Source organism: Amblyraja radiata, chromosome 19, assembly GCF_010909765.2.
Source record: "Amblyraja radiata isolate CabotCenter1 chromosome 19, sAmbRad1.1.pri, whole genome shotgun sequence".
In the NCBI taxonomy this organism is placed as follows: Eukaryota; Metazoa; Chordata; class Chondrichthyes; order Rajiformes; family Rajidae; genus Amblyraja; species Amblyraja radiata.
Window position 1 is genome coordinate 1,851,064 of NC_045974.1, and position 24,486 is coordinate 1,875,549.

The following is a 24,486-nucleotide window of genomic DNA, read 5'->3' on the forward strand; positions in this document are numbered from 1 at the left end:
GCAGCTCAGTCACTCAGGCCTGGTGGGCTGGCAGCTCAGTCACTCAAGCCTGGTGGGCTGGCAGCTTAGAAACTGCCAGAAATTATGCCCAAAACCAGTGAGAGAGAGAGAGAGAGAGAGAGAGAAGGGGGAGAGGATGCAGAATCAATTTAAAACATTTTTCATCTTTTTCTGCAGATCATAGCAATGAAGGAGGAATGTCTATCCTGGCCTGGATCTCACAGGGAGCAAATGAAGGGAGAAAAATACTGGGGTGAGGTTTAATACTTGCAGGGGGTATACTTACTGATGGGCCAAAGGGACTCCTCCTGGACTAGTACAGATCTGATGGGCCGAAGGGGCTCTTTAAAAAAAAAGTGAAATCTCAGTGACAGGCACTTTTTCTGGACTTTTCCTGGCCTGGCACGGGCCTTTTGGGCCAAAATGCTCCTCCTAGGCTAATACGGGCATTTTGGGCAAAAGGGACTAGTTTCTCGGCTAATAGGTCCTTGTGGACCGAAATTAGTGGTTTCAGGCAGGCCAAACAACTAATTTCCTTTCATTTCAATTTCATTTCAAGCACAGGGCAGGCCAAACAGCTCATTTCATTTCCAATTCAATTGCAGTTTCAAACACAGTGCAGGCCGAAAAGCTCATTGCATTTTCATTTCACATTCATTGCCATTGCATTTTCAAGCACAGGGCAGGCCGAACAGCTCATTGCATTTTCATATCACTTCCATTGCCATTGCGGTTTCAAGCACAGGGCAGGCCAAGCCAAAGAGCCGATTGCATTTTCACTTCACTTCCATTGCCATTGCAGTTTCAAGCACAGGGCAGGCCAAGCCAAAGAGCTGATTGCATTTTCACTTCACTTCCATTGCAGTTTCAAGCACAGGGCAAGCCAAGCCAAACAGCTGATTGCAGTTTCACGTCATTTCCATTGCCATTGCAGTTTCAAGCACAGGGCAGGCCAAACAACTAATTTCATTTTCATTAAAGGCTAACAAATCATTTATTGCAAGTACATTGGAGACTCACAGTTCAGTTGATTCACAGCCTAGAATGAGAGTCGTGGCCTCTCTCTCGCGATCTTGCAGAGTGACTGAGTCATGTTCAGGCATCTGGGGTTTTATAGTCCTGCCCTTCCCCCCCCCCCCCCACTCGGACGGGGCGCTACCTTTATCGCGGTGATTGACAGGCGAGGGGATCTCAAGGTTTTTTAAACACTCATAGTCATAATTTTTTATTCATTTCGGGGAAAACTCCTCGTGGCCTGCTCAGCGGAGGAGGACTGTGAGTAAGATGGCCAAAAATCATAGCGATATATGGCAGCGTTTTTTTCTAAAATTAATATACAGCGCAGACAGGAGATGGCCAAGATGAGACTTTTAATTATATCGATAAAGTCACTGCAAACAATTAGGCACCTTCTTTACTGAAGATTTGTTAAATGATCCAAATTCCAGTCACATGTTACTGCCTTACAGGTTACATTACATGCAAAGAAATACATAATCGACAAAAACCAATGTGAATATTCAATCTTATTTTACATTTTTTAAACTTATTTCTACTGGGACTTTGCTTGTGTTTGCTGACGTTTAGTTCAATTTAGTTTAGTTTGGAGACACAGCACGGAAACAGGCCCTTCGACCACAACATCCCAAATCCCCGCACACTAACACTACCCTACCCAATAGGGACAATTCACTATTTTACCAAGCCAATTAACCTACAAACCTACAAGTCTTTGGAGTGTGGGAGGAAACCGGAGCACCCGGGGAAAACCCACACAGGTCACGGGGAGAACATGCAAACTCCGTACAGACAGCTCCTGTAGTCAGGAACGAACCTGGGTCTCTGGCGCTGTGAAGCAGCAACTCAACCCCTTATGCTTCAAGCTAAAATGTTTGCTATAAACCAAAGGAAAGTGAGAGATGTGTTTTACATAATTCCATGTGCACCTCCAAGTATTGTGCTTAGTTCTTCAGCGATCTGTATACAACAGCTTCCATTAACTCCAGATAACAACATATCTAGCTGGTTGTTTTGTTTTGAAATTAGATCATTTTTCACATTTTGGAAAAACTCACCGGAAAGTCCCATCGAAGTTTGATCGGTGAATGAAGCTCAACTTAGCATCAGCCCAGTATAGTTTTTCTTCTTCATAATCCAACGTCAGCCCATTCGGCCAGTAAATATTACTGTCAATTATAATCGATCTCTTTGTACCATCCATTCCAGCCCGTTCAATCTTTGGCACTTCACCCCAATCTGTCCAATACATGTACCTAGGATTTAAAAAAAAAAGATGAATAATTTTAAGATTTTAAAACCAACGTTAACATAAACTAAAAGTTTACTGAAGTGCGGTTTTTTGTACACAAATATGATGGCAGCACGCATGAGAGATAAAAATACATATCATACACATTACGTGGCCAGAAAACAAAATAATGGTGTTTAACTCTTTGTTTAGATGTGACATGTCATCTCATTTTTCAAAACCTTTTTTCACACAGAGAGTGGTGAATCTCTGGAATTCTCTGCCACAGAAGGTAGTTGAGGCCAGTTCGTTGGCTATATTTAAGAGGGAGTTAGATGTGGCCCTTGTGGCTAAAGGGATCAGGGGGTATGGAGAGGGCAGGTACGGGATACTGAGTAGGATGATCAGCCATGATCATATTGAATGGCGGTGCAGGCTCGAAGGGCCGAATGGCTGACTCCTGCACCTATTTTCTATGTTTCTATGTCATGTGCCATCACCAAACACAAAGCACTGGTTTACTCAAAGAGTTCAAATAAGTGAATAATTTAAATATATATATTACTAGGCAAATGGAACATCATTCTTCATTTATAAAGGAAAAACGTGGAAACTTATTTGGGAATTTCTTAAATTTCAACAGCTAAAACTTATGAATAAATTGACAGTGCAATGAAATGAGTTGCTCTAATTCTACCAAAGCAAGGTTGCTGAATAATCAATCACAAGGAAGAGGGACTCATATTTTTTAAAGAATTAAACTAAAAATTAATAGTGTCGGTAGGAACTGCAGATGCTGGCTTTCACTGAAGATAGACACAAGATGCTGGAGTAACTCAGCGGGTCAGGCAGCATCTCTGGAGAGCAGGAACGGGTGACGTTTCAGGTCGAGACCCTCTTCAGGCGTCTCGACCTAAAACGTCACCCCTACCTTCTATTCAGAGATGCTGCCTGGCCCGATGCCTTACTCCAGCATTTTGTAAAAATTAATTATTATTATTCCAAATATGAGCATTTTATGCCCCTGTCCCACTTAGGAGACCTGAACGGAAACCTCTGGAGACTTTGCGCCCCACTCAAGGTTTCCGTGCGGTTCCCGGAGGTTTTTGTCAGTCTCCCTACCTGCTTCCACTACCTGCAACCTCCGGCGACCACCTGCAACCTCCGGGAACCGCACAGAAACCTTGGGTGGGGCGCAAAGTCTCCAGAGGTTTCCGTTCAGGTCTCCTAAGTGGGACAGGGGCATTATGGTCACACTAAATAGCAATGGAACTGAATCAATCAAGGTTTCTTGCCCTTTGTTCTACCTATTGTACTGGAGTTTGACAACTGTATTTATGCATAGTATTATCTGATCTGTTTGTGTAGCACGCAAAACAAAGCTTTGCACTGTACCTCAGTACACGTGACAGTATTAAACATAGAAAATAGGTGCAGGAGTAGACCATTCGGCCCTTCGAGCCTGCACCGCCATTCAATATGATCATTGCTGATCATCCAAAATCAGTAGCCCGTTCCTGCTTTCTCCCCATGTCCCTCGATTCCCTTAGCCCTATGAGCTAAATCTAACTCACTCTTGTTCACATCCAGTGAATTGGCCTCCACTGCATTCTGTGGCAGAGAATTCCACAGATTCACAACTCGTTCTTCCCCCCGCACAATTAAAACACAATCTTCACCCTACCATAGTTACCCAACCAGATGCAACCACATTTAAGGTAGCTCTTTCTTCTCAAAAACCCTACGGAGCGTAGGAAATAGGAAACGTTTCAGGAAATAGGCAACCCTGAAGGAAATAGGTAAAGTTTCGGGCCGAAACGTTGCCTATTTCCTTCGCTCCATAGATGCTGCCGCACCCGCTGAGTTTCTCCAGCAATTTTGACTACCTTCGATTTTCCAGCATCTGCAGTTCCTTCTTGAACATTGCATCTGCCACACATCTGCCCATTCCACCATGTCCCATGTATAGCCAACTGCTATTTATTACCATTCCCTTCATAACTCAAAATACTTTTATGTCATCTGTAAATTTAAAAAAAATATTTGTGGCTTGCAGGGCTAATTTAAAAATATGCCTTTCTTCTCCCCCCCCCCCCCCCCCCCCACCCCCAATTCTCCCTCCTGCAGCCTAAAACCAACCATCCATCAGAACCCAATGTTCAAGAAGGAACTGCAGATGGTGGACGATCGAAAGTACACAAAAATGCTGGAGAAACTCAGCGGGTGCAGCAGCATCTATGGAGCGAAGGAAATAGGCGAAGGAAGGAAAAAGGGAGGAGGAGGAGCCCGAGGGCGGGGGGATGGGAGGAGACAGCTCGAGGGTTAAGGAAGGGGAGGAGACAACAAGGGCTAGCAAAATTGGGAGAATTCAACGTTCATGCCATCCGGACGCAAGCAACCCAGGCGGAATATGAGGTGCTGTTCCTCAGAACCCTGTTGCCAGACTCATGGTCAGATGGGGCGGAACAACTTCAGGCGAAGGACCGTCACAATTGGATTAAGTATCCTGGTCTGGGCAATGCTGCCCTGTCGACAAAGCTAGGAAGAGGAAAACAAAGTCCAAAGCAAACTCAGAGAACAACTTTAGACTTGAGATACAGACCACGGAGTCGGCGCCGACTAGCAATCACCCCGTACACTAGCACCATCCTACATACCCGGGGCAACTTACAATTTATTTTTCGTAGACAAAATGCTGGAGTAACTCAGCGGTCTGAAGAACCTGGTGTGAAGAAGGTCTCGATAATAGACAATAGGTGCAGGAGTAGGCCATTCGGCCCTTCGAGCCAGCACCACCATTCAATGTGATCATGGCTGATCATCCCCAATCAGTACCTCGTTCCTGCCTTCTCCCCATATCCCCTGACTCCGCTATTTCTAAGAGCCCCATCTAGCTCCCTCTTGAAAGCATCCAGAGAACCTGCCTTCACCGCCCTCTGAGGCAGAGAATTCCGCAGACTCACCACTCTCTGTGAGAAAAAGTGTTTCCTCGTCTCCATTCTAAATGGCTTACTCCTTATTCTTAAACTGTGGCCCCTGGTTCTGGACTCCCCCAACATCGGGAACATGTTTCCTGCCTCTAGTGTGTCCAAGCCCTTAACAATCTTATATGTTTCTGAAATGTCTGTAATGTCACCCATTCCTTCTCTCCAGAGATGTTACCTGTCCCGTTGAGTTACTCCAGGGCCATGTCTACTTTCCGTGTAAACCAGCATCTGCAGCTCCTACCTAAACCTACCATTTTTTTTTTTACTGAATCCTATTAACCTACAAACCTGTACGTCTTTGGCGTGTGGGAGGACCCCGGAGAAAACCCACGAGGTCACGGGGAGAACGTACAAACTCCGTACAGACAGCACCCGTAGTCAGGATCAAACCCGGGTCTCTGGCGCCGTGAGGCAGCAACTCTACCGCTGCGCCTATCTACAACACTTCATTAGTCAGGGCAGCCGCTGAATTCAATACGCAATTCTCCAACTGTAGATAATTCTCTCTTTCCATCTGCTTGTTAGAGGACTGGCCGTTCCCCCTGGAGCAATAGTCATCTTGTGGTTTGGAATGAAGGATACCCTTCCACTGGAGTTAAACGCACCATGCACCGCCTCAACTATTAATGTGCTCCCCCCCAGGATGGAAATGTCAAAAACTAGGAGGCAGTGGTTTAAGATGAGACAGATAAAGTTTAAAGGAGATGTACAAGAACATACACACATACACACGCACATGTACACACACACGTGTACACATACATACGTACACACACGTACATAGACACACACACACACACGTACACACACACATACACGTATACACACACATACACGTACACACACACATACATGCACACACATGTACACGTACACGCATATACACACACATACATGCACACACACGTACACATACATGCACACACACACAAACACGTACACACACATGTACACACACGTACATGCCCATACACACACATGTACACACACATGTACATGCCCATACACACACACACACGTGCACACCCATACGCACAGACACATACACACACCGTACTGCCAGGGGTGGTGGTGGAGGCAGATCCATTAGCGATATTTAAGAGGCTGTTAGACAGACACATGGATATGCAGGGCAGGAGGGACATGGATCTCGTGCAGGCAGATGAGATTAGTTGAACTGAATTTCTTTGGCAGAGACATTGTTGCCCACAGGACCGGTTCCAGAGCTGCATTATATTCTTTGTCCTAAAAGCAAAGTTCCAATAAGGTTCCAACAAAAACAAGCCCTTCAGCCCAACCCATCGTGCTGTCTACAATGTCCCATCTCCTGTCCCATTTGCTCGACGCTCATATTTATTTCTCATGGCAATCCCATTTCAGTCGTCCTTCACTACACTGGTCTGGGTTCAGGGCCAAAGTAAATGAGACACCTTGGAATCCTTTCTCGGGCTACGTACATGGAGTAATTACTAAAGTCAGGGAGCAGGCAGGCCGAGAGAGAGTGCGAGTCATGGGTTTAATGAGCAGAGCCCTGGAGGTAGTGCTGAGTCTGGGTGCTGGATCAGGCAGCGTCAGGGTGAACGACAGCCTGTCAAACCGGAGAAAGCAGAGCTAGTCGTCCTGCTCTGCACCTGAAACACACGCTGACAATGACTGCCCGGGGCAACCACGACAAGAATGCCTGACCACTTCCAAACTCACAGCCAGCCCCATGATTAATTCGGGCACAAACACAAGGAAGAGTGCGCAGGCCAGTTTTTTCTTTCCTCCTGCCGCTGACCTACGATTCACTCTTAAGGAAACACACGAACTGAAGTTATACGGCTGACAAACGTATGTTGACAGGAGTTGGAGGAGCTAGCAAAAAAAGCCCAAGGCTTACCTCCCTCGCCTCAGTTGCAGCCCAGTGTGTCACACAGACCTGCCATCTATACTCAACGCCACATCGGGAAAGTAGCCATGGTAAATAAGGACCACTCACACCACAATCCTGAACTTTCTGAGTTTTGTAGTCGGCAGGGCAGCACTCTGCATATTGCCAACTTGGACAATTTTACATTTTTATCAAGTCAAATTAACCTACAAACCTGTACGTCTTTGTAGTGTGGGAGGAAACCAAAGACCTCGGACAAAACCCACGCAGATCATGGGGAGAACGTACAAACTCCATACAGACAGCACCCGTAGTCGGGATCGAACCCGGGTCTCTGGCGCTGCATTTTTACAGTAAGGCAGCAACTCTACAACTGTGCCACCGTGACTGCCCAATCATGCCCCCTTCTCCCCACTCCTGTCAGACAGAGGTACAGAAGCTTGAAAGCTCGCACCACCAGACTCAGCAACAGCTTCTGATTGGCTCTTCCATAAACTAGGGTACTGTCCGATCCACCAGCCTACCTCACTGCAGACATTGGACTTTTTCCTCTGGAACTGATGCGCTACAATGCTGAGAACTATATTCTACACTCTGTATCTTCCCCTTTGCTCTACCTGTTGTACAGGAGTTTGGTTTGACTGTATTCAGCAACGTATTATTTGATTTGATTGAACACAAAGAACAAAGCTTTCCACTGTACCTCAGCACATGTAACAATAATAAATAATCATTCACGTTAATCTAATCAGGTCAATTTAACACACGATCACAACAAGATCCATTGGGATAGCAAGAAGAAAAACAAAAAAATAGAATGTTCCTCTCGAGATGGGAAAGATTTTAGTTTCTAGTTTAGAGATACAGCGCGGAAACAGGCCCTTCGGCCCAGCGAGTCTGTGCCGACCAGCGATCCCTGCACACTAACACTACCCTACACACACTAGGGACTATTTACAATTATACGGCCTAGAAACCTGTATGTCTTTGGAGTGTCGAGTGTCGAGCTGTGCTGATCAATTTCACAATGAACCGAGTTAAAATGGTTGCAAATGCGCCCAACACATCTGAGATCTCGTGTCGAAAAAACACCCCCAAAAAATATTCTAAATGTGAAACCTAGATTGTGACGTTTCACAGCAGAAAGGGTAAAAGTTGACAATGTCTCAAAAATGCATCGTTCTCCTGGAGAACACAAGAAAATCACCACAAGTTAGAAAGCCCCCCCCCCCATAAGAGTTTGAGCAGATTTCAATCATCGGTAACATCAAGTTCCTTTCCTCAGCAGTTCCAAGCCAAATGGTTTTGATTAAATGTGAAAAAGTGTAAGCATTAAAAGAGATGAAATATTTGGCTCCGATAATATGTTTTTTTAGATATAAAGAATCAAGTATTAAAAAGGAGATTCATGCCTTGTTTTGTAGCTCGTGAAGGGACATTCCTTCAGAATGAAGGCAGACGCCAGAGAGTCACGGAAATCACGAGCTCGGCAGAAGTCCACATAGATGTGCCAGGATAGAGTGGTAGGAGCGATGGCGTGGAATGTCTACGAGTCGTCCTATTTAAGAATAAGGGGTAAGCCATTTAGAACGGAGACGAGGAAACACTTTTTCTCACAGAGTTGTGTGTCTGTGGAATTCTCTGCCTCAGAGGTCGGTGGAGGCAGGTTCTTTGGATACTTTCAAGAGAGAGCTAGACAGGGCTCTTAAAAATAGCGGAGTCAGGGGATATGGGGAGATGGCAGGAACGGGGTACTGATTGGGGATGATCAGCCATGATCACATTGAATGGCGGTGCTGGCTCGAAGGGTCGAATGGCCTCTACGCCTGCACCTATTGTCTATTGTTGACACAGGCTCTGACACACGCTGTCAACAGGCTGCCTGGTATCTCAACATCTTGCTGCCCTTTTTGTTCATGTTTTGGACACAGAAGGTTTTGGAGCCATTTCTGGCAAACCTTGAAACAGTTTTATTTGGAATAGAATCTGAGATCCGCCAACAGAATCTGGGCCCGCATTGTTCCAAATATATACGGCATCAACACGCTGCTACTCAAGAGGACATAAAGTGCTGGAGTAACTCAGCGGGTCAGGCATCATTTCTGGAGAACAAGGAAAGCTGATGTTTCTGACCCAAAACGCCGCCTAGCCACATCCTACAGAGATGGAAAGGGGAGGGGAAAGAGGGAGAAAGCAGGGACTGCCTGAAATTGGAGAGGCCTCTTATCCCTCCCCTTCCCAACTCTCCCACAGCCCACTGTCTCCGCCTCTTCCTTTCTTCTTCCCGCCCCCCCCCACCTCCACATCAGTCTGAAGAAGGGTCTCGACCCGAAACGTCATCTATTCCTTCGCTCCATAGATGCTGCCTCGCCCGCTGAGTTTCTCCAGCATTTTTATCTACCTTCGATTTTCCCAGCATCTGCAGTTCTTTCTTAAACATCTTATCTCTGGTGTTTTTGCACCAATATTGGGGTTATTATTTTGTTGGATATTTTTGGTTATTATATATTATCTGTGTATCTTGAACCAAGGCCACCTCTGCTGCACCAAGTGTGAATATCATTGTCTCGGTGTCGGCACCGATGACAATTAAACACTCTTGAATCTTGGAGACAAACACAGTATGACTGAGTTAGCTGTTAATTGAATACCTCTGCTCAACTCCTCTGCAGATCACGGGCAATGTCGCAGTGCTAGTCAACACTGGCCTCAGCTCCGAGCCACCCATGGCCAGTCCTTACAGCGAGCAAGCAATGTCCTGCCAACAATTACAGCAGCACGCCAAACACAACTACAATCACACTGAAGAATAAACATCGCTTCATCAAATTACAAATCTAGTTTCATGAGCGGTTTTCAGGCCAGTGCATTTGGAACTAACTATGTATGACCTGTCGTAGACTCATAGACCAACACAGCAAGAGAAAAGGCCCTTTGGCCCACCATGTCCATGCTACCCAACTTGGAGGCGATTGATAGACACAAGGGGCGTCACAGTGGTGGAGTGGTAGAGCTACTGCCTTACAGCACCAGAGACCCGGGTTCGATCCTGACTATGGGTGCTGTCTGTACTTTGTACGTTCTCCGTGTGGGTTTTCTCAGAGATCTTTGGTTTGCTCCCACACTCTAAAGAGGTACAGGTTTGTAGGTTTAATTGGCTTGGTGTAAATGTAAATTGTCCCTGGTGTGTGTAGGATAGTGTTAATGTGCAGGGATCGCTGGTCGGTGGGGACTCGGTGGGCCGAAGGGCCTGTTTCCGTGCTGTATCTCCAAACTAAACAAGGGACTGCAGAAGATGGTTTACAGAAGACAACAACTCCTGTTTCCCAATACATTGTGTAGATGCACAAAGTCTCTTCCCCACAGTGAGAGAATCGAGCATTTCCTCTGAGCATGTGACCTGCATGCGGCGAGCGCGACCAAACCGGAAGCGGAGGTCGAGTGAGTGACGTGAAGTTCGAGCGAAGACCGCGGGAAGTTCGCGCGTGACGTACGGCGTCAAGGCGCTGCGCACGCCCATCGAGGCGGCTGTAGGCCGGTAGGCCGTTCCCGCGCAGAATTTTTGAACACGGGCAGTTTTTCGGAACCCCGCGCGATGTCGGGACCAGCTCCGCACAACTCCATACGGCTCCATACGATCGAAGTGGGACCGGCCCCGCGAGGCCGTACGGCTCAAGCAACCACGTTAGGTCGCGCTTGCCGCATGGAGTCACATGCTCGTGGGACAGGCCCTTTACTTTTTCCACACAAAGGGTGGTGGGTGTATGGGACAAGCTGCCAGAGGGGGTAGTCGAGGCAGAGACTATCCCAACATTTAAGAAACAGTTAGACGGGTACATGGATAGGACAGGTTGGGATGGATATGGGCCAAACACAAGCAGGTATGTTGGCTGGTGTGGGCAAGTTGGGGGGAGGGGAAGGCCTGTTTCCACACTGTATCACTCCCAGTTTGCACATTATGCAGGTGCTGGTATCTGCAATACCAGGGAGCTTTCCCCGATCATAGTTGAGATGAAGGGAGCACAATCTCAGGACAAAGTCTCTGGGACCTCAGTAAAACACAAAGTGCTGCTGGAACTCAGCAGGTCAGGCAGCATTTGATAGACCACTGCAGATGCTGGAAAATCGAAGGTAGACAAAAGTGCTGGAGAAACTCAGCGGGTGCAGCAGCATCTATGGAGCTGCTGCACCCGCTGAGTTTCTCCAGCACCTTTGTCTACCATTTGATAGACCACGTTTTATGTCACAGCAGAAGCCTGAAGAATCAGTCTACAATCATCTGAAGAGTCATCAAAACGCCACCTGTCTATGTCCTCCAGAGATGATGCCTGACCCGCTCAGTTACTCCAGCACTTTGTGTTCGACACACAATTCCAGCATCTGCAGTTCCTTGTTTCCTCTTCTCTCTGTTGTTAGTATAACTCAATGACTTGAGCACTATTTTATTTGCTGTGGTGGAGTCTATTATAAGTGGCGCTGCAACTGTCTTAGGATCACCACATGCAATTTTTGACTTGAACAGTTTGATTCCCCTAGAGAGATATCCCGGATCGATTTCCTGAGATGCTAGGGAGAGGTTTTAGGAGATTAAAGTAGGACTAGCCTGCACTCGATGGAACTTGGAATGAAGTTCAAAAGGGACTGGTTAGGCTGCCAAGAATGTTTCTTGTGGCTTGGTGGGGCGTTCTGGCAGGGGTACGTACAGGGTGAGATTAGGAGTGCTTTAGAATTCACTATCAGAGAGAACCGTACAAGCTTCACCCACAAGGACGGGGAAGGCTGAGAATGCGAGGGTTTTTTTGAACATGAAAAGGTAATCAAGGGATATGGGGATCAGGCGGGATCAACCATAATCATACTGAATGTAGGAAACTGCCCGAGGGCCCTTCTGAGCAATCCTGATGCTGCGTCTTTGTTCTTGCCTGTGCCGAACATAATAATGGGCTGAGATTACAAACAATGGCATCATCTTCATTACGCATTGGTACCTGAGAGAATAACTCTATGCAAATCAAAGCACATAACATCACGTCTCTCATCAGTCGTTAGGTTGGTTCATTAACATAGAACAAGTGCAGGCCCTTCGGCCCGTAACGTTTCAGGCGAAGATAATGCCAACTCTTACATAGGAATATAGAAACATAGTAAATAGGTGCAGGAGTAGGCCATTCGGCCCTTCGAGCCTGCACCGCCATTCAATATGATCATGGCTGATCATCCAACTCAGTATCCCATCCCTGCCTTCTCTCCATACCCCCTGATCCCTTTAACCACAAGGGCCACATCTAACTCCCTCTTAACTATAGCCAATGAACTGGCCTCAACTACCTTCTGTGGCAGAGAATTCCACAGATTCACCACTCTCTGTGTAAAAAATGATTTTCTCATCTCGGTCCTAAAAGACTTCCCTCTTATCCTTAAACTGTGACCCCTAGTTCTGGACTTCCCCAACATCGGGAATAATCTTCCTGCATCTAGCCTGTCCAACCCCTTAAGAGTTTTGTAAGTTTTTATCAGATCCCCCCTCAATCTTCTAAATTCTAGCGAGTACAAGCCGAGTCTATCCAGTCTTTCTTCATATGAAAGTCCTGACATCCCAGGAATCCCAGGAACCTTCTCTGTACTCCCTCTATGGCAAGAATGTCTTTCCTCAGATTAGGAGACCAAAACTGTACGCAATACTCCAGGTGTGGTCTCACCAAGACCCTGTACAACTGAGGTAGAACCTCTACCTATTAAAAAGCATCTTAAACACCACTATCGTATCTGCCTCCACCACCACCACCACCCCTGGCAGCACGTTCCAGGTACTCACTGCACTGTGAAAACAGTGTGGGGCAAGTCCAGAACCAGGGGGTCACAGTCTTAGAATAAAGGGGAGGCCATTTAAGACTGAGGTGAGAAAAAACGTTTTCACCCAGAGAGTTGTGAATTTATGGAATTCCCTGCCACAGAGGGCAGTGGAGGCCAAGTCACTGGATGGATTTAAGAGAGAGTTAGATAGAGCTCTAGGGGCTAGTGGAGTCAAGGGATATGGGGAGAAGGCAGGCACGGGTTATTGATGGGGAACGATCAGCCATGATCACATTGAATGGCGGTGCTGGCTCGAAGGGCCGAATGGCCTCCTCCTGCACCTATTTTCTATGTTTCTGTGTAATATTTTGACTTTACCCCTCTCACCATCAAGCTGTGGCCTCCAGTTGATTTGTTCCACTCTGGGGGGGAAAGGTTCTGCCTGTTGCCCCGATCTATGCCTCTCATAATTCTTCCGGAGATGAACAAATGTTTAAAATTCTTCATAGTATTTTCTAATTATGTTTTAGCATTTTGCCACTAAAAGGCGGTGCCGGCTCGAAGGGCCGAATGGCCTACTCCTGCACCTATTGCCTCTCAGCTTCCCCACGAGCCTTCGAGCCGGTTCCCGTTCACCGACCGACGTGAAAAGTGATTACCATTGCGGCAACTCTCAAGTTGAAAACTGAAATTTATTTCCACTAACTTCAAGTCCGTTTAGTTAAGATATTAGACGGAAGACGAGGAGAGGGTGTGAGGTGTCCTGAATGTGTGCGGGAGGGGACTGAGCGAGGGGGGATGAGATGGGGTCGACGTATCAAGAGAGATGTTCCGTGTTGGCAAGAGCAGGTAGTTACAAGTGGCCTGCTTATCATAGAGTTTTACAGCTCAGAAACTGGCCCTTCGGCCCACCTTGCCCATGTCAATCCATTTGGGCTAGTCCTATAGGCCTCCATTGGGGCCCCAGAGCCCTGCAAAACCTTCTCATCAGCATATCTGTCCAAATGGTTACTGCAGTCCTGCTTGTTTTCAGTTTAGCAATGCAGCGCAGAAACAGGTCCGTTAGCCCACCGTGTCCGCACCGACCAGCGATCCCCGTGCATTAATGCCAATCTACACACACTGGGGACAAGGTAACCAAAGCCAATTAACCTACAAACCTGCACACCTTTGGAGTGTGGGAGGAAACGGGAGCACCCAGAGAAAACCCACGGAAATCGCAGGGAGAAAGTACAAACTCCGTACAGCAAGCGCCCGTCGTCAGGATCGAACCAGGGTAAAGGGCCTTTCCCACGTTCACGACCTCTGCTGAGTTTGCTCTCGACTCATACTCGCAGCATGGTCGTCACAAGTTCGTAGGTAGGTCGTAGCAGGGAGTGATGCTAGTCGTAGGTACTCGTGGCATCAAGTAGGTCGGGGCGTTTTTCCTAGCCTGATGGAAAATGTCCACGAGTAAAAAAGGTGGTGAATTAGGTCATGAAAGTGGGACAGGCCCTTTAGGCAGCAAGTCTACCGCTGTGCTGCCCCAGGAGATAGAAATCAGTAGCGGTTAAGGAAGTGTCAGCCAACAGGGCTGTGGAGGGGAGGAGATGGGTGAGGGAGCGAGTGGCCTGATGATCAGTGGTCCACAGGTCGGTGGGAGGTCCAGGAGCTGTTTGTAAGCAGAGGTGACATCAGAACGTTGATCTTACACTGAATCCCAAGCCGTGTGTGTCTAGTGTTTACAACACAATTACACTGGCATCACTCGGCTACTGAAACCTGTACTTACCACCTGACCTGTCGGTTTCATCGATGACAATCCTGCTTCCCTCCCAGCGTTAGAGACCCGGTTTGATCCTGACCTCAGGTGCTGTCTGTGGGGAGTTTGCACGTTCTCCCAGTGACTTGCGTGGGTTTCCTCCGGGTGCTCCGGTTTCCTCCCACATCCCAAAGACGTGCGGGTTTGTAGATTAATCAGCCCCTCTGTAGATTGCCCCCTAGTGTGTAGGGAGTAGATGAGAAAGTGGGATAGCATAGAACTAGTGGGAACGAGTGATCGATGGTCTGCATGGACTAGGTGGGCTGAAGGGCCTGTTTCTGTGCTGTATTAAATCTCTGACAAGATTCTGTCCTGCACCCATGACCACCCACCCACCCACCCATCGGTGCTGAGCTCACCCCAATAGGTAATACCAGAATTGTGTTATTTTTTTCTTGGTCTCGCCCTCTGGAAATTGCCTTTTGAATCTAGACCTTGCTTTCAAAGAGTCTGCGTCTTACAGCAGTGGAGCAAAGCTCTCAGCCCAGAGTCCACATCAACTGGCCAGCACTTATTTACGTGATCTCATGATGAGGATGAGAGGGCATCTCATTGAAACATATAAGATTGTTAAGGGTTTGGACACGCTAGAGGCAGGAAACATGTTCCCGATGTTGGGGGAGTCCAGAACCAGGGGCCACAGTTTAAGAATAAGGGGTAAGCCAGTTAGAACGGAGACGGGGAAACACTTTTTCTCACAGAGAGTGGTGAGTTTGTGGAATTCTCTGCCTCAGAGGGCGGTGGAGGCAGGTTCTCTGGATGCTTTCAAGAGAGAGGGCTCTTAAAAATAGCGGAGTCAGGGGATATGGGGAGAAGGCAGGAACGGGGTACCGATTGGGGATGACATTGAATGGCGGTGCTGGCTCGAAGGGCCGAATAGCCTACTCCTGCACCTATTGTCTATTGTCTATTACTTACATTATATTCACAATGCCAATCACCAACTTCCTAATTTCAGAAATATCCTGAAAGTCCATCTCTTCATTCAAGCCAAACAGATTCAATGAATAGGAGTTTAATGTAATGCATAAACTTGATTATAAAAATCAACTAGGCCATAAAATGTTCATCCAATCTACAAATGCAGAATAATTCTTAGTTTGCCTTAATTTCTCATGCTTATAAACAGATACAAAGAGCTATTTTACAGGACATCCCAGCAATGCAAGTCACATATAACTTCTTAGCCACATCTTTAATAACACAGGAGACGGCTGTGCAATATAAAGAAGAAAATGAAGCTTTTCTTTGACAAGTTTATTAGTAGTTGCGATTTTTACTTCCACTTCCACCCTCGACCCCAAGTTCCTGTTTTAAATTGTCTTTCCAAAATTAATTTGCAGATGAAGCAAATGCAAAAAACGTCTGCAGAGATCACGGGTGAACTTTGCAGACAGGCGCGGCGGCACGGCAGATACGTCAGCGCGGCAAAATGTTCATCCACGCGCCCGTCTGTTCTCACAGTGTTTGACACATTAATACAGACCCTCATGGCACAGACAGTCCACTTTGTGTGCTTGGCATTCAGCGTCTCCGAGCATGCCGTTTCATACTGCCGCTTCACACGGGTTTATAAGCTGATGAAATTGTTCAGCTGCTCCTTCAGGAAGCACCAACAATGACCCCCATCCCAGTCAGTATACAAAACCACCCAGGCGTGCAGAGCGAATGAATATAGACGGCACGAAATATCCACCCCCGTCCGAGGCCTCTCTAGGTCTGGGAGCAGCAACGAACAAGAGAATCTTTTATTTTTTTTTTAAACTAAAACCTTTGTCAAATTTTACAGAGAGAGAAAAGAAAAGTCCTTGCACTACAGCCCATCGTCATTTAGGAGTTTAAGTTCTTTTTTTTTTAATTTAAAAAATAAATTCCTTCCTTTGCATTTGGCCATCTCAGTTTACGGTGTTTTGGCCGCGGCTGTGTACAATTCCCCAGTTGTTAATCAATGCGTACGCCACTCATTCCTTTTGTATTAGAATCTTTTCAGCCGACATCAAATACATTCCAGGGGTAAACCAGAAGATTCAAAATTAAATTTTAGCTGCAAATCTGGCAGAAAAAAAAACAAACCACAATGCTCGCACGACAGTGAGAAAAATTCTAGATTGTTCTGCTTCACGCGCCAAAGTAGTTAGTCATCCGTGATCTGATGACAGATACACTTGAAGCCAACAATGTCCCTCCCCAATAACAAAACTGCATCCTCTGGAATAAAGGCTTTAGCTGTGAGCAAGGTTGTATATTCACTGAGACAGCTGGAAGCTCACAACCTTGTTCATGGCTAAATTATTTATTCCAGAGGATGCTCATCGCTCTAACTACAAGTAGAAAGGCAGGAACACGTTAGAGTAGAATTAGGCCATTCGGCCCATCGAGTCCACTCCGCCATTCAATCATGGCTGTTCTCTGCCACTGAATCTCATTCTCCTGCCTTCTCCTCAAAAACCCTTGACACCCGTTCTAATCAAGAATTTGTTTATCTCTGCCTTAAAAATATCCACTGACTTGGCCTCCACAGCTCTCTGTGGCAATGAGTTCCACAGATTAACTACCTTCTGACTAAAGAAGTTCCTCCTCACCCCCTTTCTAAAAGAGCGCCCTTTAATTCTATGACATCTGACCCTAGACTCTCCACATCCACTCTATCTATGCCTTTCATTATTCTGAGCAGTGGTGCAGACCTTAATGGCCGCCTCGACAATAGCCTGTCACATCCCTTCTCTGTTTTTATTATATTAAGTACGTCTTAAATGCATGTTTCAATGTTTTGTGGTTAGTTTATGTGGTTGGGGGGAGGGGGGGGGAAATGGGGGAAACATTTTTCAGTCACTTACTTCGACGGAGATGCTATCTTCTCCGTGTCACATCTCCCCCCCCCCCGCGGCCTAACAACTTGGATTGGTGCGGCCTTTCCTGGTGACCGGCCTGGAGCCTCAAGCCGCGGAGTCGGGGATCCTTTGCCGAGGATCGCCAGAAAAAGAGCTCCGACCGCGGGCCCTGTGGACTTTAACGATCATTCCGATTAGAGGGCCTGGACATTGGACATCGGACATTGGACGTCGGCAGCGGCGACTGCGGAGGGTTCAAGGCCCCGACCACGGTGAACAAAGAGGAAGATGACTGAACTTCACTGCCTTCCCCCACAGTGAGGAATGTTGATTCCACTGTGGTGGATGTCTATGCTATATTTTATTTTATGTGTGTATTGTGTATTTTTCACTTAGTATGGCAACTCAAATCTCACTGTACCTTAGTTGGTTTAAGTGGCAACAAACGCAAACTTGAACTTGGGAGTTGCTGCCAAAACGTTCTCCCCGAGACCACGTGGGTTTTCTCCGGATGCTCAGGTTTCCTTCCACACTCCAAAGACATACAGGATTGTAAATTAATCGGCCTAGGTAAGTCGTCCCTAGTGTGTAGGATAGAGCTAGTGTACAGGCATGGACTCGGTGGGCCGAAGCACACTGCATCTCTAAACAGAACTAGAACAACATAAATTGACCTTCTAAAATGTTTCCAGTCGACAACAACACCTTGTCTTTTCAAAGCACCTTTAACAAAGCAAAATATCCCAAGACACTTCGCAACGGCATTACCAAACTACATAGAAACGTAGAAAATAGGTGCAGGAGTAGAGGCCATTATGGCCCTTCGAGCCTGCACCACCATTCAATGTGATCATGGCTGATCATCCAACTCAGTATCCTGTACCTGCCTTCTCTCCATACCCCCTGATACCTTTAGCCACAAGGGCCACATCTAACTCCCTCTTAAATATAGCCAATGAACTGGCCTCAACTACCTTCTGTGGCAGAGAATTCAAGAGATTCACCACTCTCTGTGTGAAAAATGTTTTTCTCATCTCGGTCCTAAAAGATTTCCCCCTTATCCTTAAACTGTGACCCCTTGTTCTGGACTTCCCCAACATCGGGAACAATCTTCCTGCATCTAGCCTGTCCAACCCCTTAAGAATTTTGTGAGTTTCTATAAGATCCCCCCTCAATCTTCTAAATTCTAGCGAGTACAAGCCGAGTCTATCCAGTCTTTCTTCATATGAAAGTCCTGACATCCCAGGAATCAGTCTGGTGAACCTTCTCTGTACTCCCTCTATGGCAAGAATGTGGCAGAATGACACAGGGAACTGCAAATGTTTGTGAGCAAAACACAAAGTGCTGGTGGACATTGTCTGGAGAAAAGTCCTAACCCAAAACATCATCTGTCCACTCAACTCTGTTATCAGGCAGCTGAATCATCCTAGCACAACCAGAGAGAGTGCTCAACTATTATCTACCTCTGAAGTAAGGATTTCATTGTTCTATCTGGGACATATGATAATAAAACACTCTTGACTTGATGTGTCTCGGATTATCCCTTTGCTGGCTTTACCTTGCACTAAACGTTATTCCCATGTCATGATAGACAAAAATGCTGGAGAAACTCAGCGGGTGCAGTAGCATCTATGGAGCGAAGGAAATAGGCAACGATTCCGAAACCCTGAAGGAAATAGGCAACGTTTTGGGCCGAAACCCTTCCGGGTTTCGGCCCAAAACGTTGCCTATTTCCTTCGCTCCATAGATGCTGCTGCACCCGCTGAGTTTCTCCAGCACTTTTGTCTACCATCCAGACCCGAAACGTCACCTATCCCTTCGCTCCATAGATGCTGCCTCGCCCGCTGAGTTTCTCCAGCATTTTTGTCTACCTTCAATTTTCCAGCATCTGCAGTTCCTTCTTAAACACATTCCCTTGTCATGTATCTATACACTGTAAATGTGTCGATTGTAATCATGCATTGTCTTTCCACTGACCGGTTAGCACCGGACAAAAAGCTTTTCACTGTACCTCGGTGTACTGAACTAAACTGTACACTCCACAGATGCTGCTTAACCCATTCGAGTTCCTCCAGCACAAAGGAGGGACTACCACCCCTTAGTTCAGTGGTTCCCAACCTTTTTTAGCTCATGGCCCCCTAGGGATCTTTTAATTTTTCTGACATTATTAGCGGGAAAAAAAAGCACTTCAATATTATAATACCTTCCATAAAAATATCAGTGTCTATTAACTGCACATATATTCACTTTTATTCTATTCCACAAACGTCAAAAATATTTCAACTACATAGATTTAAATTTATTAGAACTGAAATTTTGGAGGTAGCTCTGTGGCCCCCTTCATTGAACCTGTGGCCCCCTAAATCCCAATTTTTTTCTGTGGCCCCCCTGAAGTTTGCCATGGCCATATGGCCCCAGGTTGGGAATCACTGCCTTAGATGACGGCAGTTGAAGGTGGGTCACCAGTGCTGGAGTTATTAAAATCCGGGCTGAACAGAGATAGATGGATGGGGGAGGACTAAATTCCCATCAAGGAGAATTTGAACTCTCTGTACAGATTTGACACGAAGGGAATGAATTGGGGTGGGACAAGTCTTAGATTAGAAACATAGAAAACAGGTGGTGCAGGAGTTGGCCATTCGGCCCTTCGAGCCAGCACCGCCATTCAACATGATCGTGGCTGATCATCCATAATCAGTACCCCGTTCCTGCTTTCTCCCCATATCCCTTGATTCCCTTAGCCCCAAGAGCTAAATCTAACTCTCTCTTGAAAACATCCAGTGAATTGGCCTCCACTGCCTTCTGTGGCAGAGAATTCCATAGATTCACAACTCTCTGGGTGAAAAAACATTTCCTCATCTCAGTCCTATATGGCCTACCCCTTATTCTTAAACTGTAACTCCTGGTTCTGGACTCCCCCAACATGGGGAACATTTTTCCTGCATCTAGCCTATCCAATCCCTTTAAAGTTTCGCCAAGACCCCCTCTCATTCTTCTAAATTCCAGCGAATGCAAACCCATTCTTTCATCATATGTCAGATTCTGCTGGCTGCTTTTCCAAAGCAGCTTGAAATGGAGATGGAGTCAATGGTGGGGAGTTATTCCATGAATTGATGTCTTGCAGAATATATCAGCTTATTATTATCATGTGTACCAAGGCGTGCATGCTATCCAAACAAATCAGATCAAACTACACATTAATGCAATCCAGTCAAACTCAAGTAGACTAGGTAGAGGATGGGGGAAGATGCAGAGTGCAGAATATAGTTATCATTGTAACACATCAGATCCATAGACAAAGTGAATGAATGAATACGTTTATTGGCCAAGTATTCACATACAAGGAATTTGCCTTGGTGCTCCGCCCGCATGTGACAACATGACGTACAGTAACAGTTAGGCATGACATATAAAACATTCCTAGTGGAATGTCCACAATGGGGTAAAAGTGTTCAAGAAGGAACTGCAGATGCTGGAAAATCGAAGGTAGACAAAAATGTCTAAAAAAACAATTTCATCAGTCTGAAGAAGGGTTTCGGCCCGAAACTCCAGTATTTCCATTGCTCCATAAATGCTGCCGCACCCGCTGAGTTTCTCCAGCATTTTTGTCTACCTAATGGGGTAATAGTGGTGTTTAGTAGACTTTTAGGCAGAAAAAAAGATATATAATAATGGAAGATAGACACAAAGTGCTGGATTAACTCAGCAGGTCAGGCAGCGTCTCTGGAGGAAAATGTTGGGTGACCTTTTGGTTCGGGACCCTTCTTCAGACTGCTAACAGAGGGGAAGAAGCTGTTCCTGAGTCCGTGTGTGCGTTCAATCTTCTGTTGGATGGGACCAGGGAGACGGAGGAATGACCAGGGTGGGAAAGGTCTTTGATTTATGTTGGTTACTTTCCCGAGGCAGAGCGAGGTGGACAAAGGCACGGAGGGATATGGATAATGCACTGGTGTTGGTCTTGGCATCATGTTCGACACAGACGTTGTGGGCTGAAGGGCCTGTAGCTGTGCTGTACTGGGCCTGTACCTGCTGGAGTTTAGAAGGATGAGTGGAGACCTCATTTTAACTTACCGAATAGTGAAAGGCTTGGATAGAGTGGATGTGGAGAGGATGTTTCCACTAGTGGGAGAGTCTAGGACCAGAGGTCACAGCCTCAGAATTAAAGGACGTTCCTTTAAGAAGGAGATGAGGAGGAATTTCTTTAGTCAGAGGGTGGTGAATCTGTGGAATTCTTTGTTACAGACGGCTGTGGAGGCCATCAATGGATATATTTAATAATAATAATAATAATAATAAATTTTATTTTCGGGCGCCTTTCAAATCTCAAGGTCACCGTACAAAGATTAAACAGAAGAGAAAAAAAACATATAGTCGGAGAAAAATAAATAATAAGGACATCATCAATACACAAATTAAAGATAGAAATCGCTCCAAAGACACAAAATCAAAAAATCAAAAAAAACACAATGTGAAGAGAGAGCAGCGGCAGCTAAAGCGCGCCAGCGTCCACTCTCCCTTCCGACAGCCATCTTGGACGCAGACTCACATGTTTACTTACACACAAAAAAATCATCCTCCCACAGTGGATACCACTGTGGGGGAAGGCACAATGTCCAGTCCCCAACCCCAGTTCTCCCAAAGTCAGGCCTATTAAGGCCACCGCTGTTGCCTCAACGGAGGCCCGATGTTCCTGGCCGTTCTGGCCGGGTGATCTTGCCCCGGCGTCGGGAGAGTCCTCACAGCGGCTGGGCCACCTGGAACGGCCGCTTCCTAGCAGGGGATTGTTGGCTTCCGAAGCCGACAAGGACGCGCCGGGTTGGAGCTCCCAGGCTCCCGATGTTAATGTCGGCGCCGCCCGCTCCGCTCCGCAGATCCGCAGCCCGGAGGCGTTGATCTCGGCGGTCACAGCTCACCGGAGCTCCAGCGCGTCAATCCAGCGCGGCGACCCAGGCAAGGCATCGCCCGCTCCGCTCCACGATGGCGCCCCAGCGCTGTGCCGCCAACGAAGCCGAGGTGCTGGGCGGTCCCCGCCAGGAAACGGCGCTCCACGCCCGCTGGTAGGCCACGAGGACGGGTCGACTGGGCAGCCCAGAGAAAAAGCTGCCTCACCGACCAGGTAGGGACCTAGAAGTTAAGGTTACCCCCTTCCCCCCACAATAAGAAGTCAATTTCTCCGAAAAAAACGACGAACAAAACTAACTAAAAACTGGAAAAAAAATGAATTAAACGGACGGCTGCTGGTTTAATAAGGACATCATCAATACACAAGGTCATCATGGTTAGCAGCCGTTCCCCAAGATGGCTCCTCCTCCTTTTTAAGGCAGAGATAGATAGATTATTGATCAGTACGGGTGTCAGAGGTTATGGGGAGAAGGCAGGAGAATGGGGTTAGGAGGGAGAGGTAGATCAGCCATGATTGAATGGCGGAGTAGACTTGATGGGCCGAATGGCCTAATTCTGCTCCTATCACGTATGACTGTACTGTTCAGCGTTCCATCCCAAAGCTTATTTCCCAGCCCCCCCAAAGTCCAACAGCAAAAATAAAACCCCGAACCTAATAGAAGCTTTGAATGTGTTCCTGGATAAGGTTGCAGGAATGTTCTTTCTCTGCTGCAGGCAAAGTAATCAGCCCTAACTGATCACAGCGGGAGGGTTGCAGAAGGCTTGGGTAATTAATAGAAAACTTACTAAGCTATTTGTACAATAGAGTAATTATGGTGCAACTGCCAAAAGAATGCCTTCCTACTTGGCTCATCTCGTTATGCCTCCTGTGGGAGCAAGCGAGCGAGGTCTGCTTGTGCGCAGAGACCTACAATCATTGATCAACCAGAGACCCACCATTTATCACACTTCAAGCTTTAAGCCACATCACTGACAGTCCCGGAAAATTGTGAATTATTAGGGTACATGGCACCCCGCTCTGTTGAAAGTCGAAAACCCCTGTCCTACGGTACGAGTTCATTCCAAGAGTTCTCCCGAGTTTCCCCTGATTCGAACTTGGAGATTTACGGTAATGGTCGCTCGTCGGTACTTGGGGCTCTCGTGGACATTTTTCAACATGTTGCAAAATCTTCACTAGTCTTCCCGTGCTTACCTGCTGTTAGCGAGTCTTCCCGAGTACCTGCCATTAGCGTTACGAGCCGCAAAGAGACGTCCCCGAGCTCCGACGTACCCGCTACGTTCATTCTCCGTGCTTACCACGAGTTTGATTTTTTTTAAACTCGGGAGAGCTCTTGGAATGAACTCGTACCGTGGGACAGGGCTATTAAGCATTTATCAAAATGCATCTTGTGCTAATACTCGCCAGTGAAATGGCACGCGTACTGTGCGGAATTCACACCACGTCTGAGTGCAGCGGGTAGAGCTGCTGCCTCACAGCGCCAGAGACCCGGGTTCCATACAGACATCAGATGCTGTTTGTGTGGAGTTCGCACGTTCTCCCTGTGACTGCGTGGGTTTCCTCTGGAGCTCGAGTTTCCTCCCACATCCCAAAGTTTGTGGGTTAACTAACCCAGTGTGTCGGGAGTGGATGAGAAAGTGGGATAACACAGAACTGGTGTGAACGGGTGGACGATGGTTGGCATGGACTCGGTGGGCCGAAGGGCCTGTTTCCATGTGTATCTTTCAATCATTGAATCAATCCAATCAAACGATTCTTCAGATTCAGATTCCTCAGATACTATTCTAATTATGATCTATTGAATAATGAATACTACAGGTTGTCAATTAACTGTCACAGACCCAAAAACATTAAAGGGCCTGTCCCACTTACGCAATTATCTTTGGCGACTTGCCGGCACCCATCATAGTAGCAGCAGGTCGCCGAAAATGTTCAAAGGCGGAAACTAAAAAATGATACGATTCTTTGAGCGACTACTCACGACCATACAGGAGTCACCCCGTGCGGGGTGCAGATAAGTTGCCGAAAAAAATCGCCTAAGTGGGACAGGCCC

General features: G+C 46.8%; 1 protein-coding gene and 1 long non-coding RNA gene across 3 annotated transcripts in view; one reads left to right on the forward strand and one right to left on the reverse strand.

The window, feature by feature from the left end:
- Positions 1-24,486, reverse strand: part of lrp6 (LDL receptor related protein 6) — a 128,160-nt gene that overhangs the window by 78,843 nt on the left and 24,831 nt on the right. Inside the window, exons 1-3 of one of the 2 annotated variants that reach the window (XM_033037431.1) lie at positions 17,627-17,632; positions 17,285-17,287; positions 2,076-2,273 (exon numbers count right to left, since the gene is read on the reverse strand). In XM_033037431.1, the coding sequence (XP_032893322.1) occupies positions 2,076-2,269 (194 nt within the window). In that variant the 5' untranslated portion in view covers positions 2,270-2,273; positions 17,285-17,287; positions 17,627-17,632. Of the gene's footprint in view, positions 1-2,075; positions 2,274-17,284; positions 17,288-17,626; positions 17,633-24,486 lie in introns of those variants that run through there. The other variant, XM_033037430.1, reaches the window with a different exon arrangement.
- LOC116983671 lies at positions 7,383-20,952 on the forward strand. Its single transcript, XR_004414781.1, has 3 exons — positions 7,383-7,421; positions 8,614-8,615; positions 20,835-20,952. It is a non-coding gene; the product is annotated as an uncharacterized LOC116983671 (long non-coding RNA).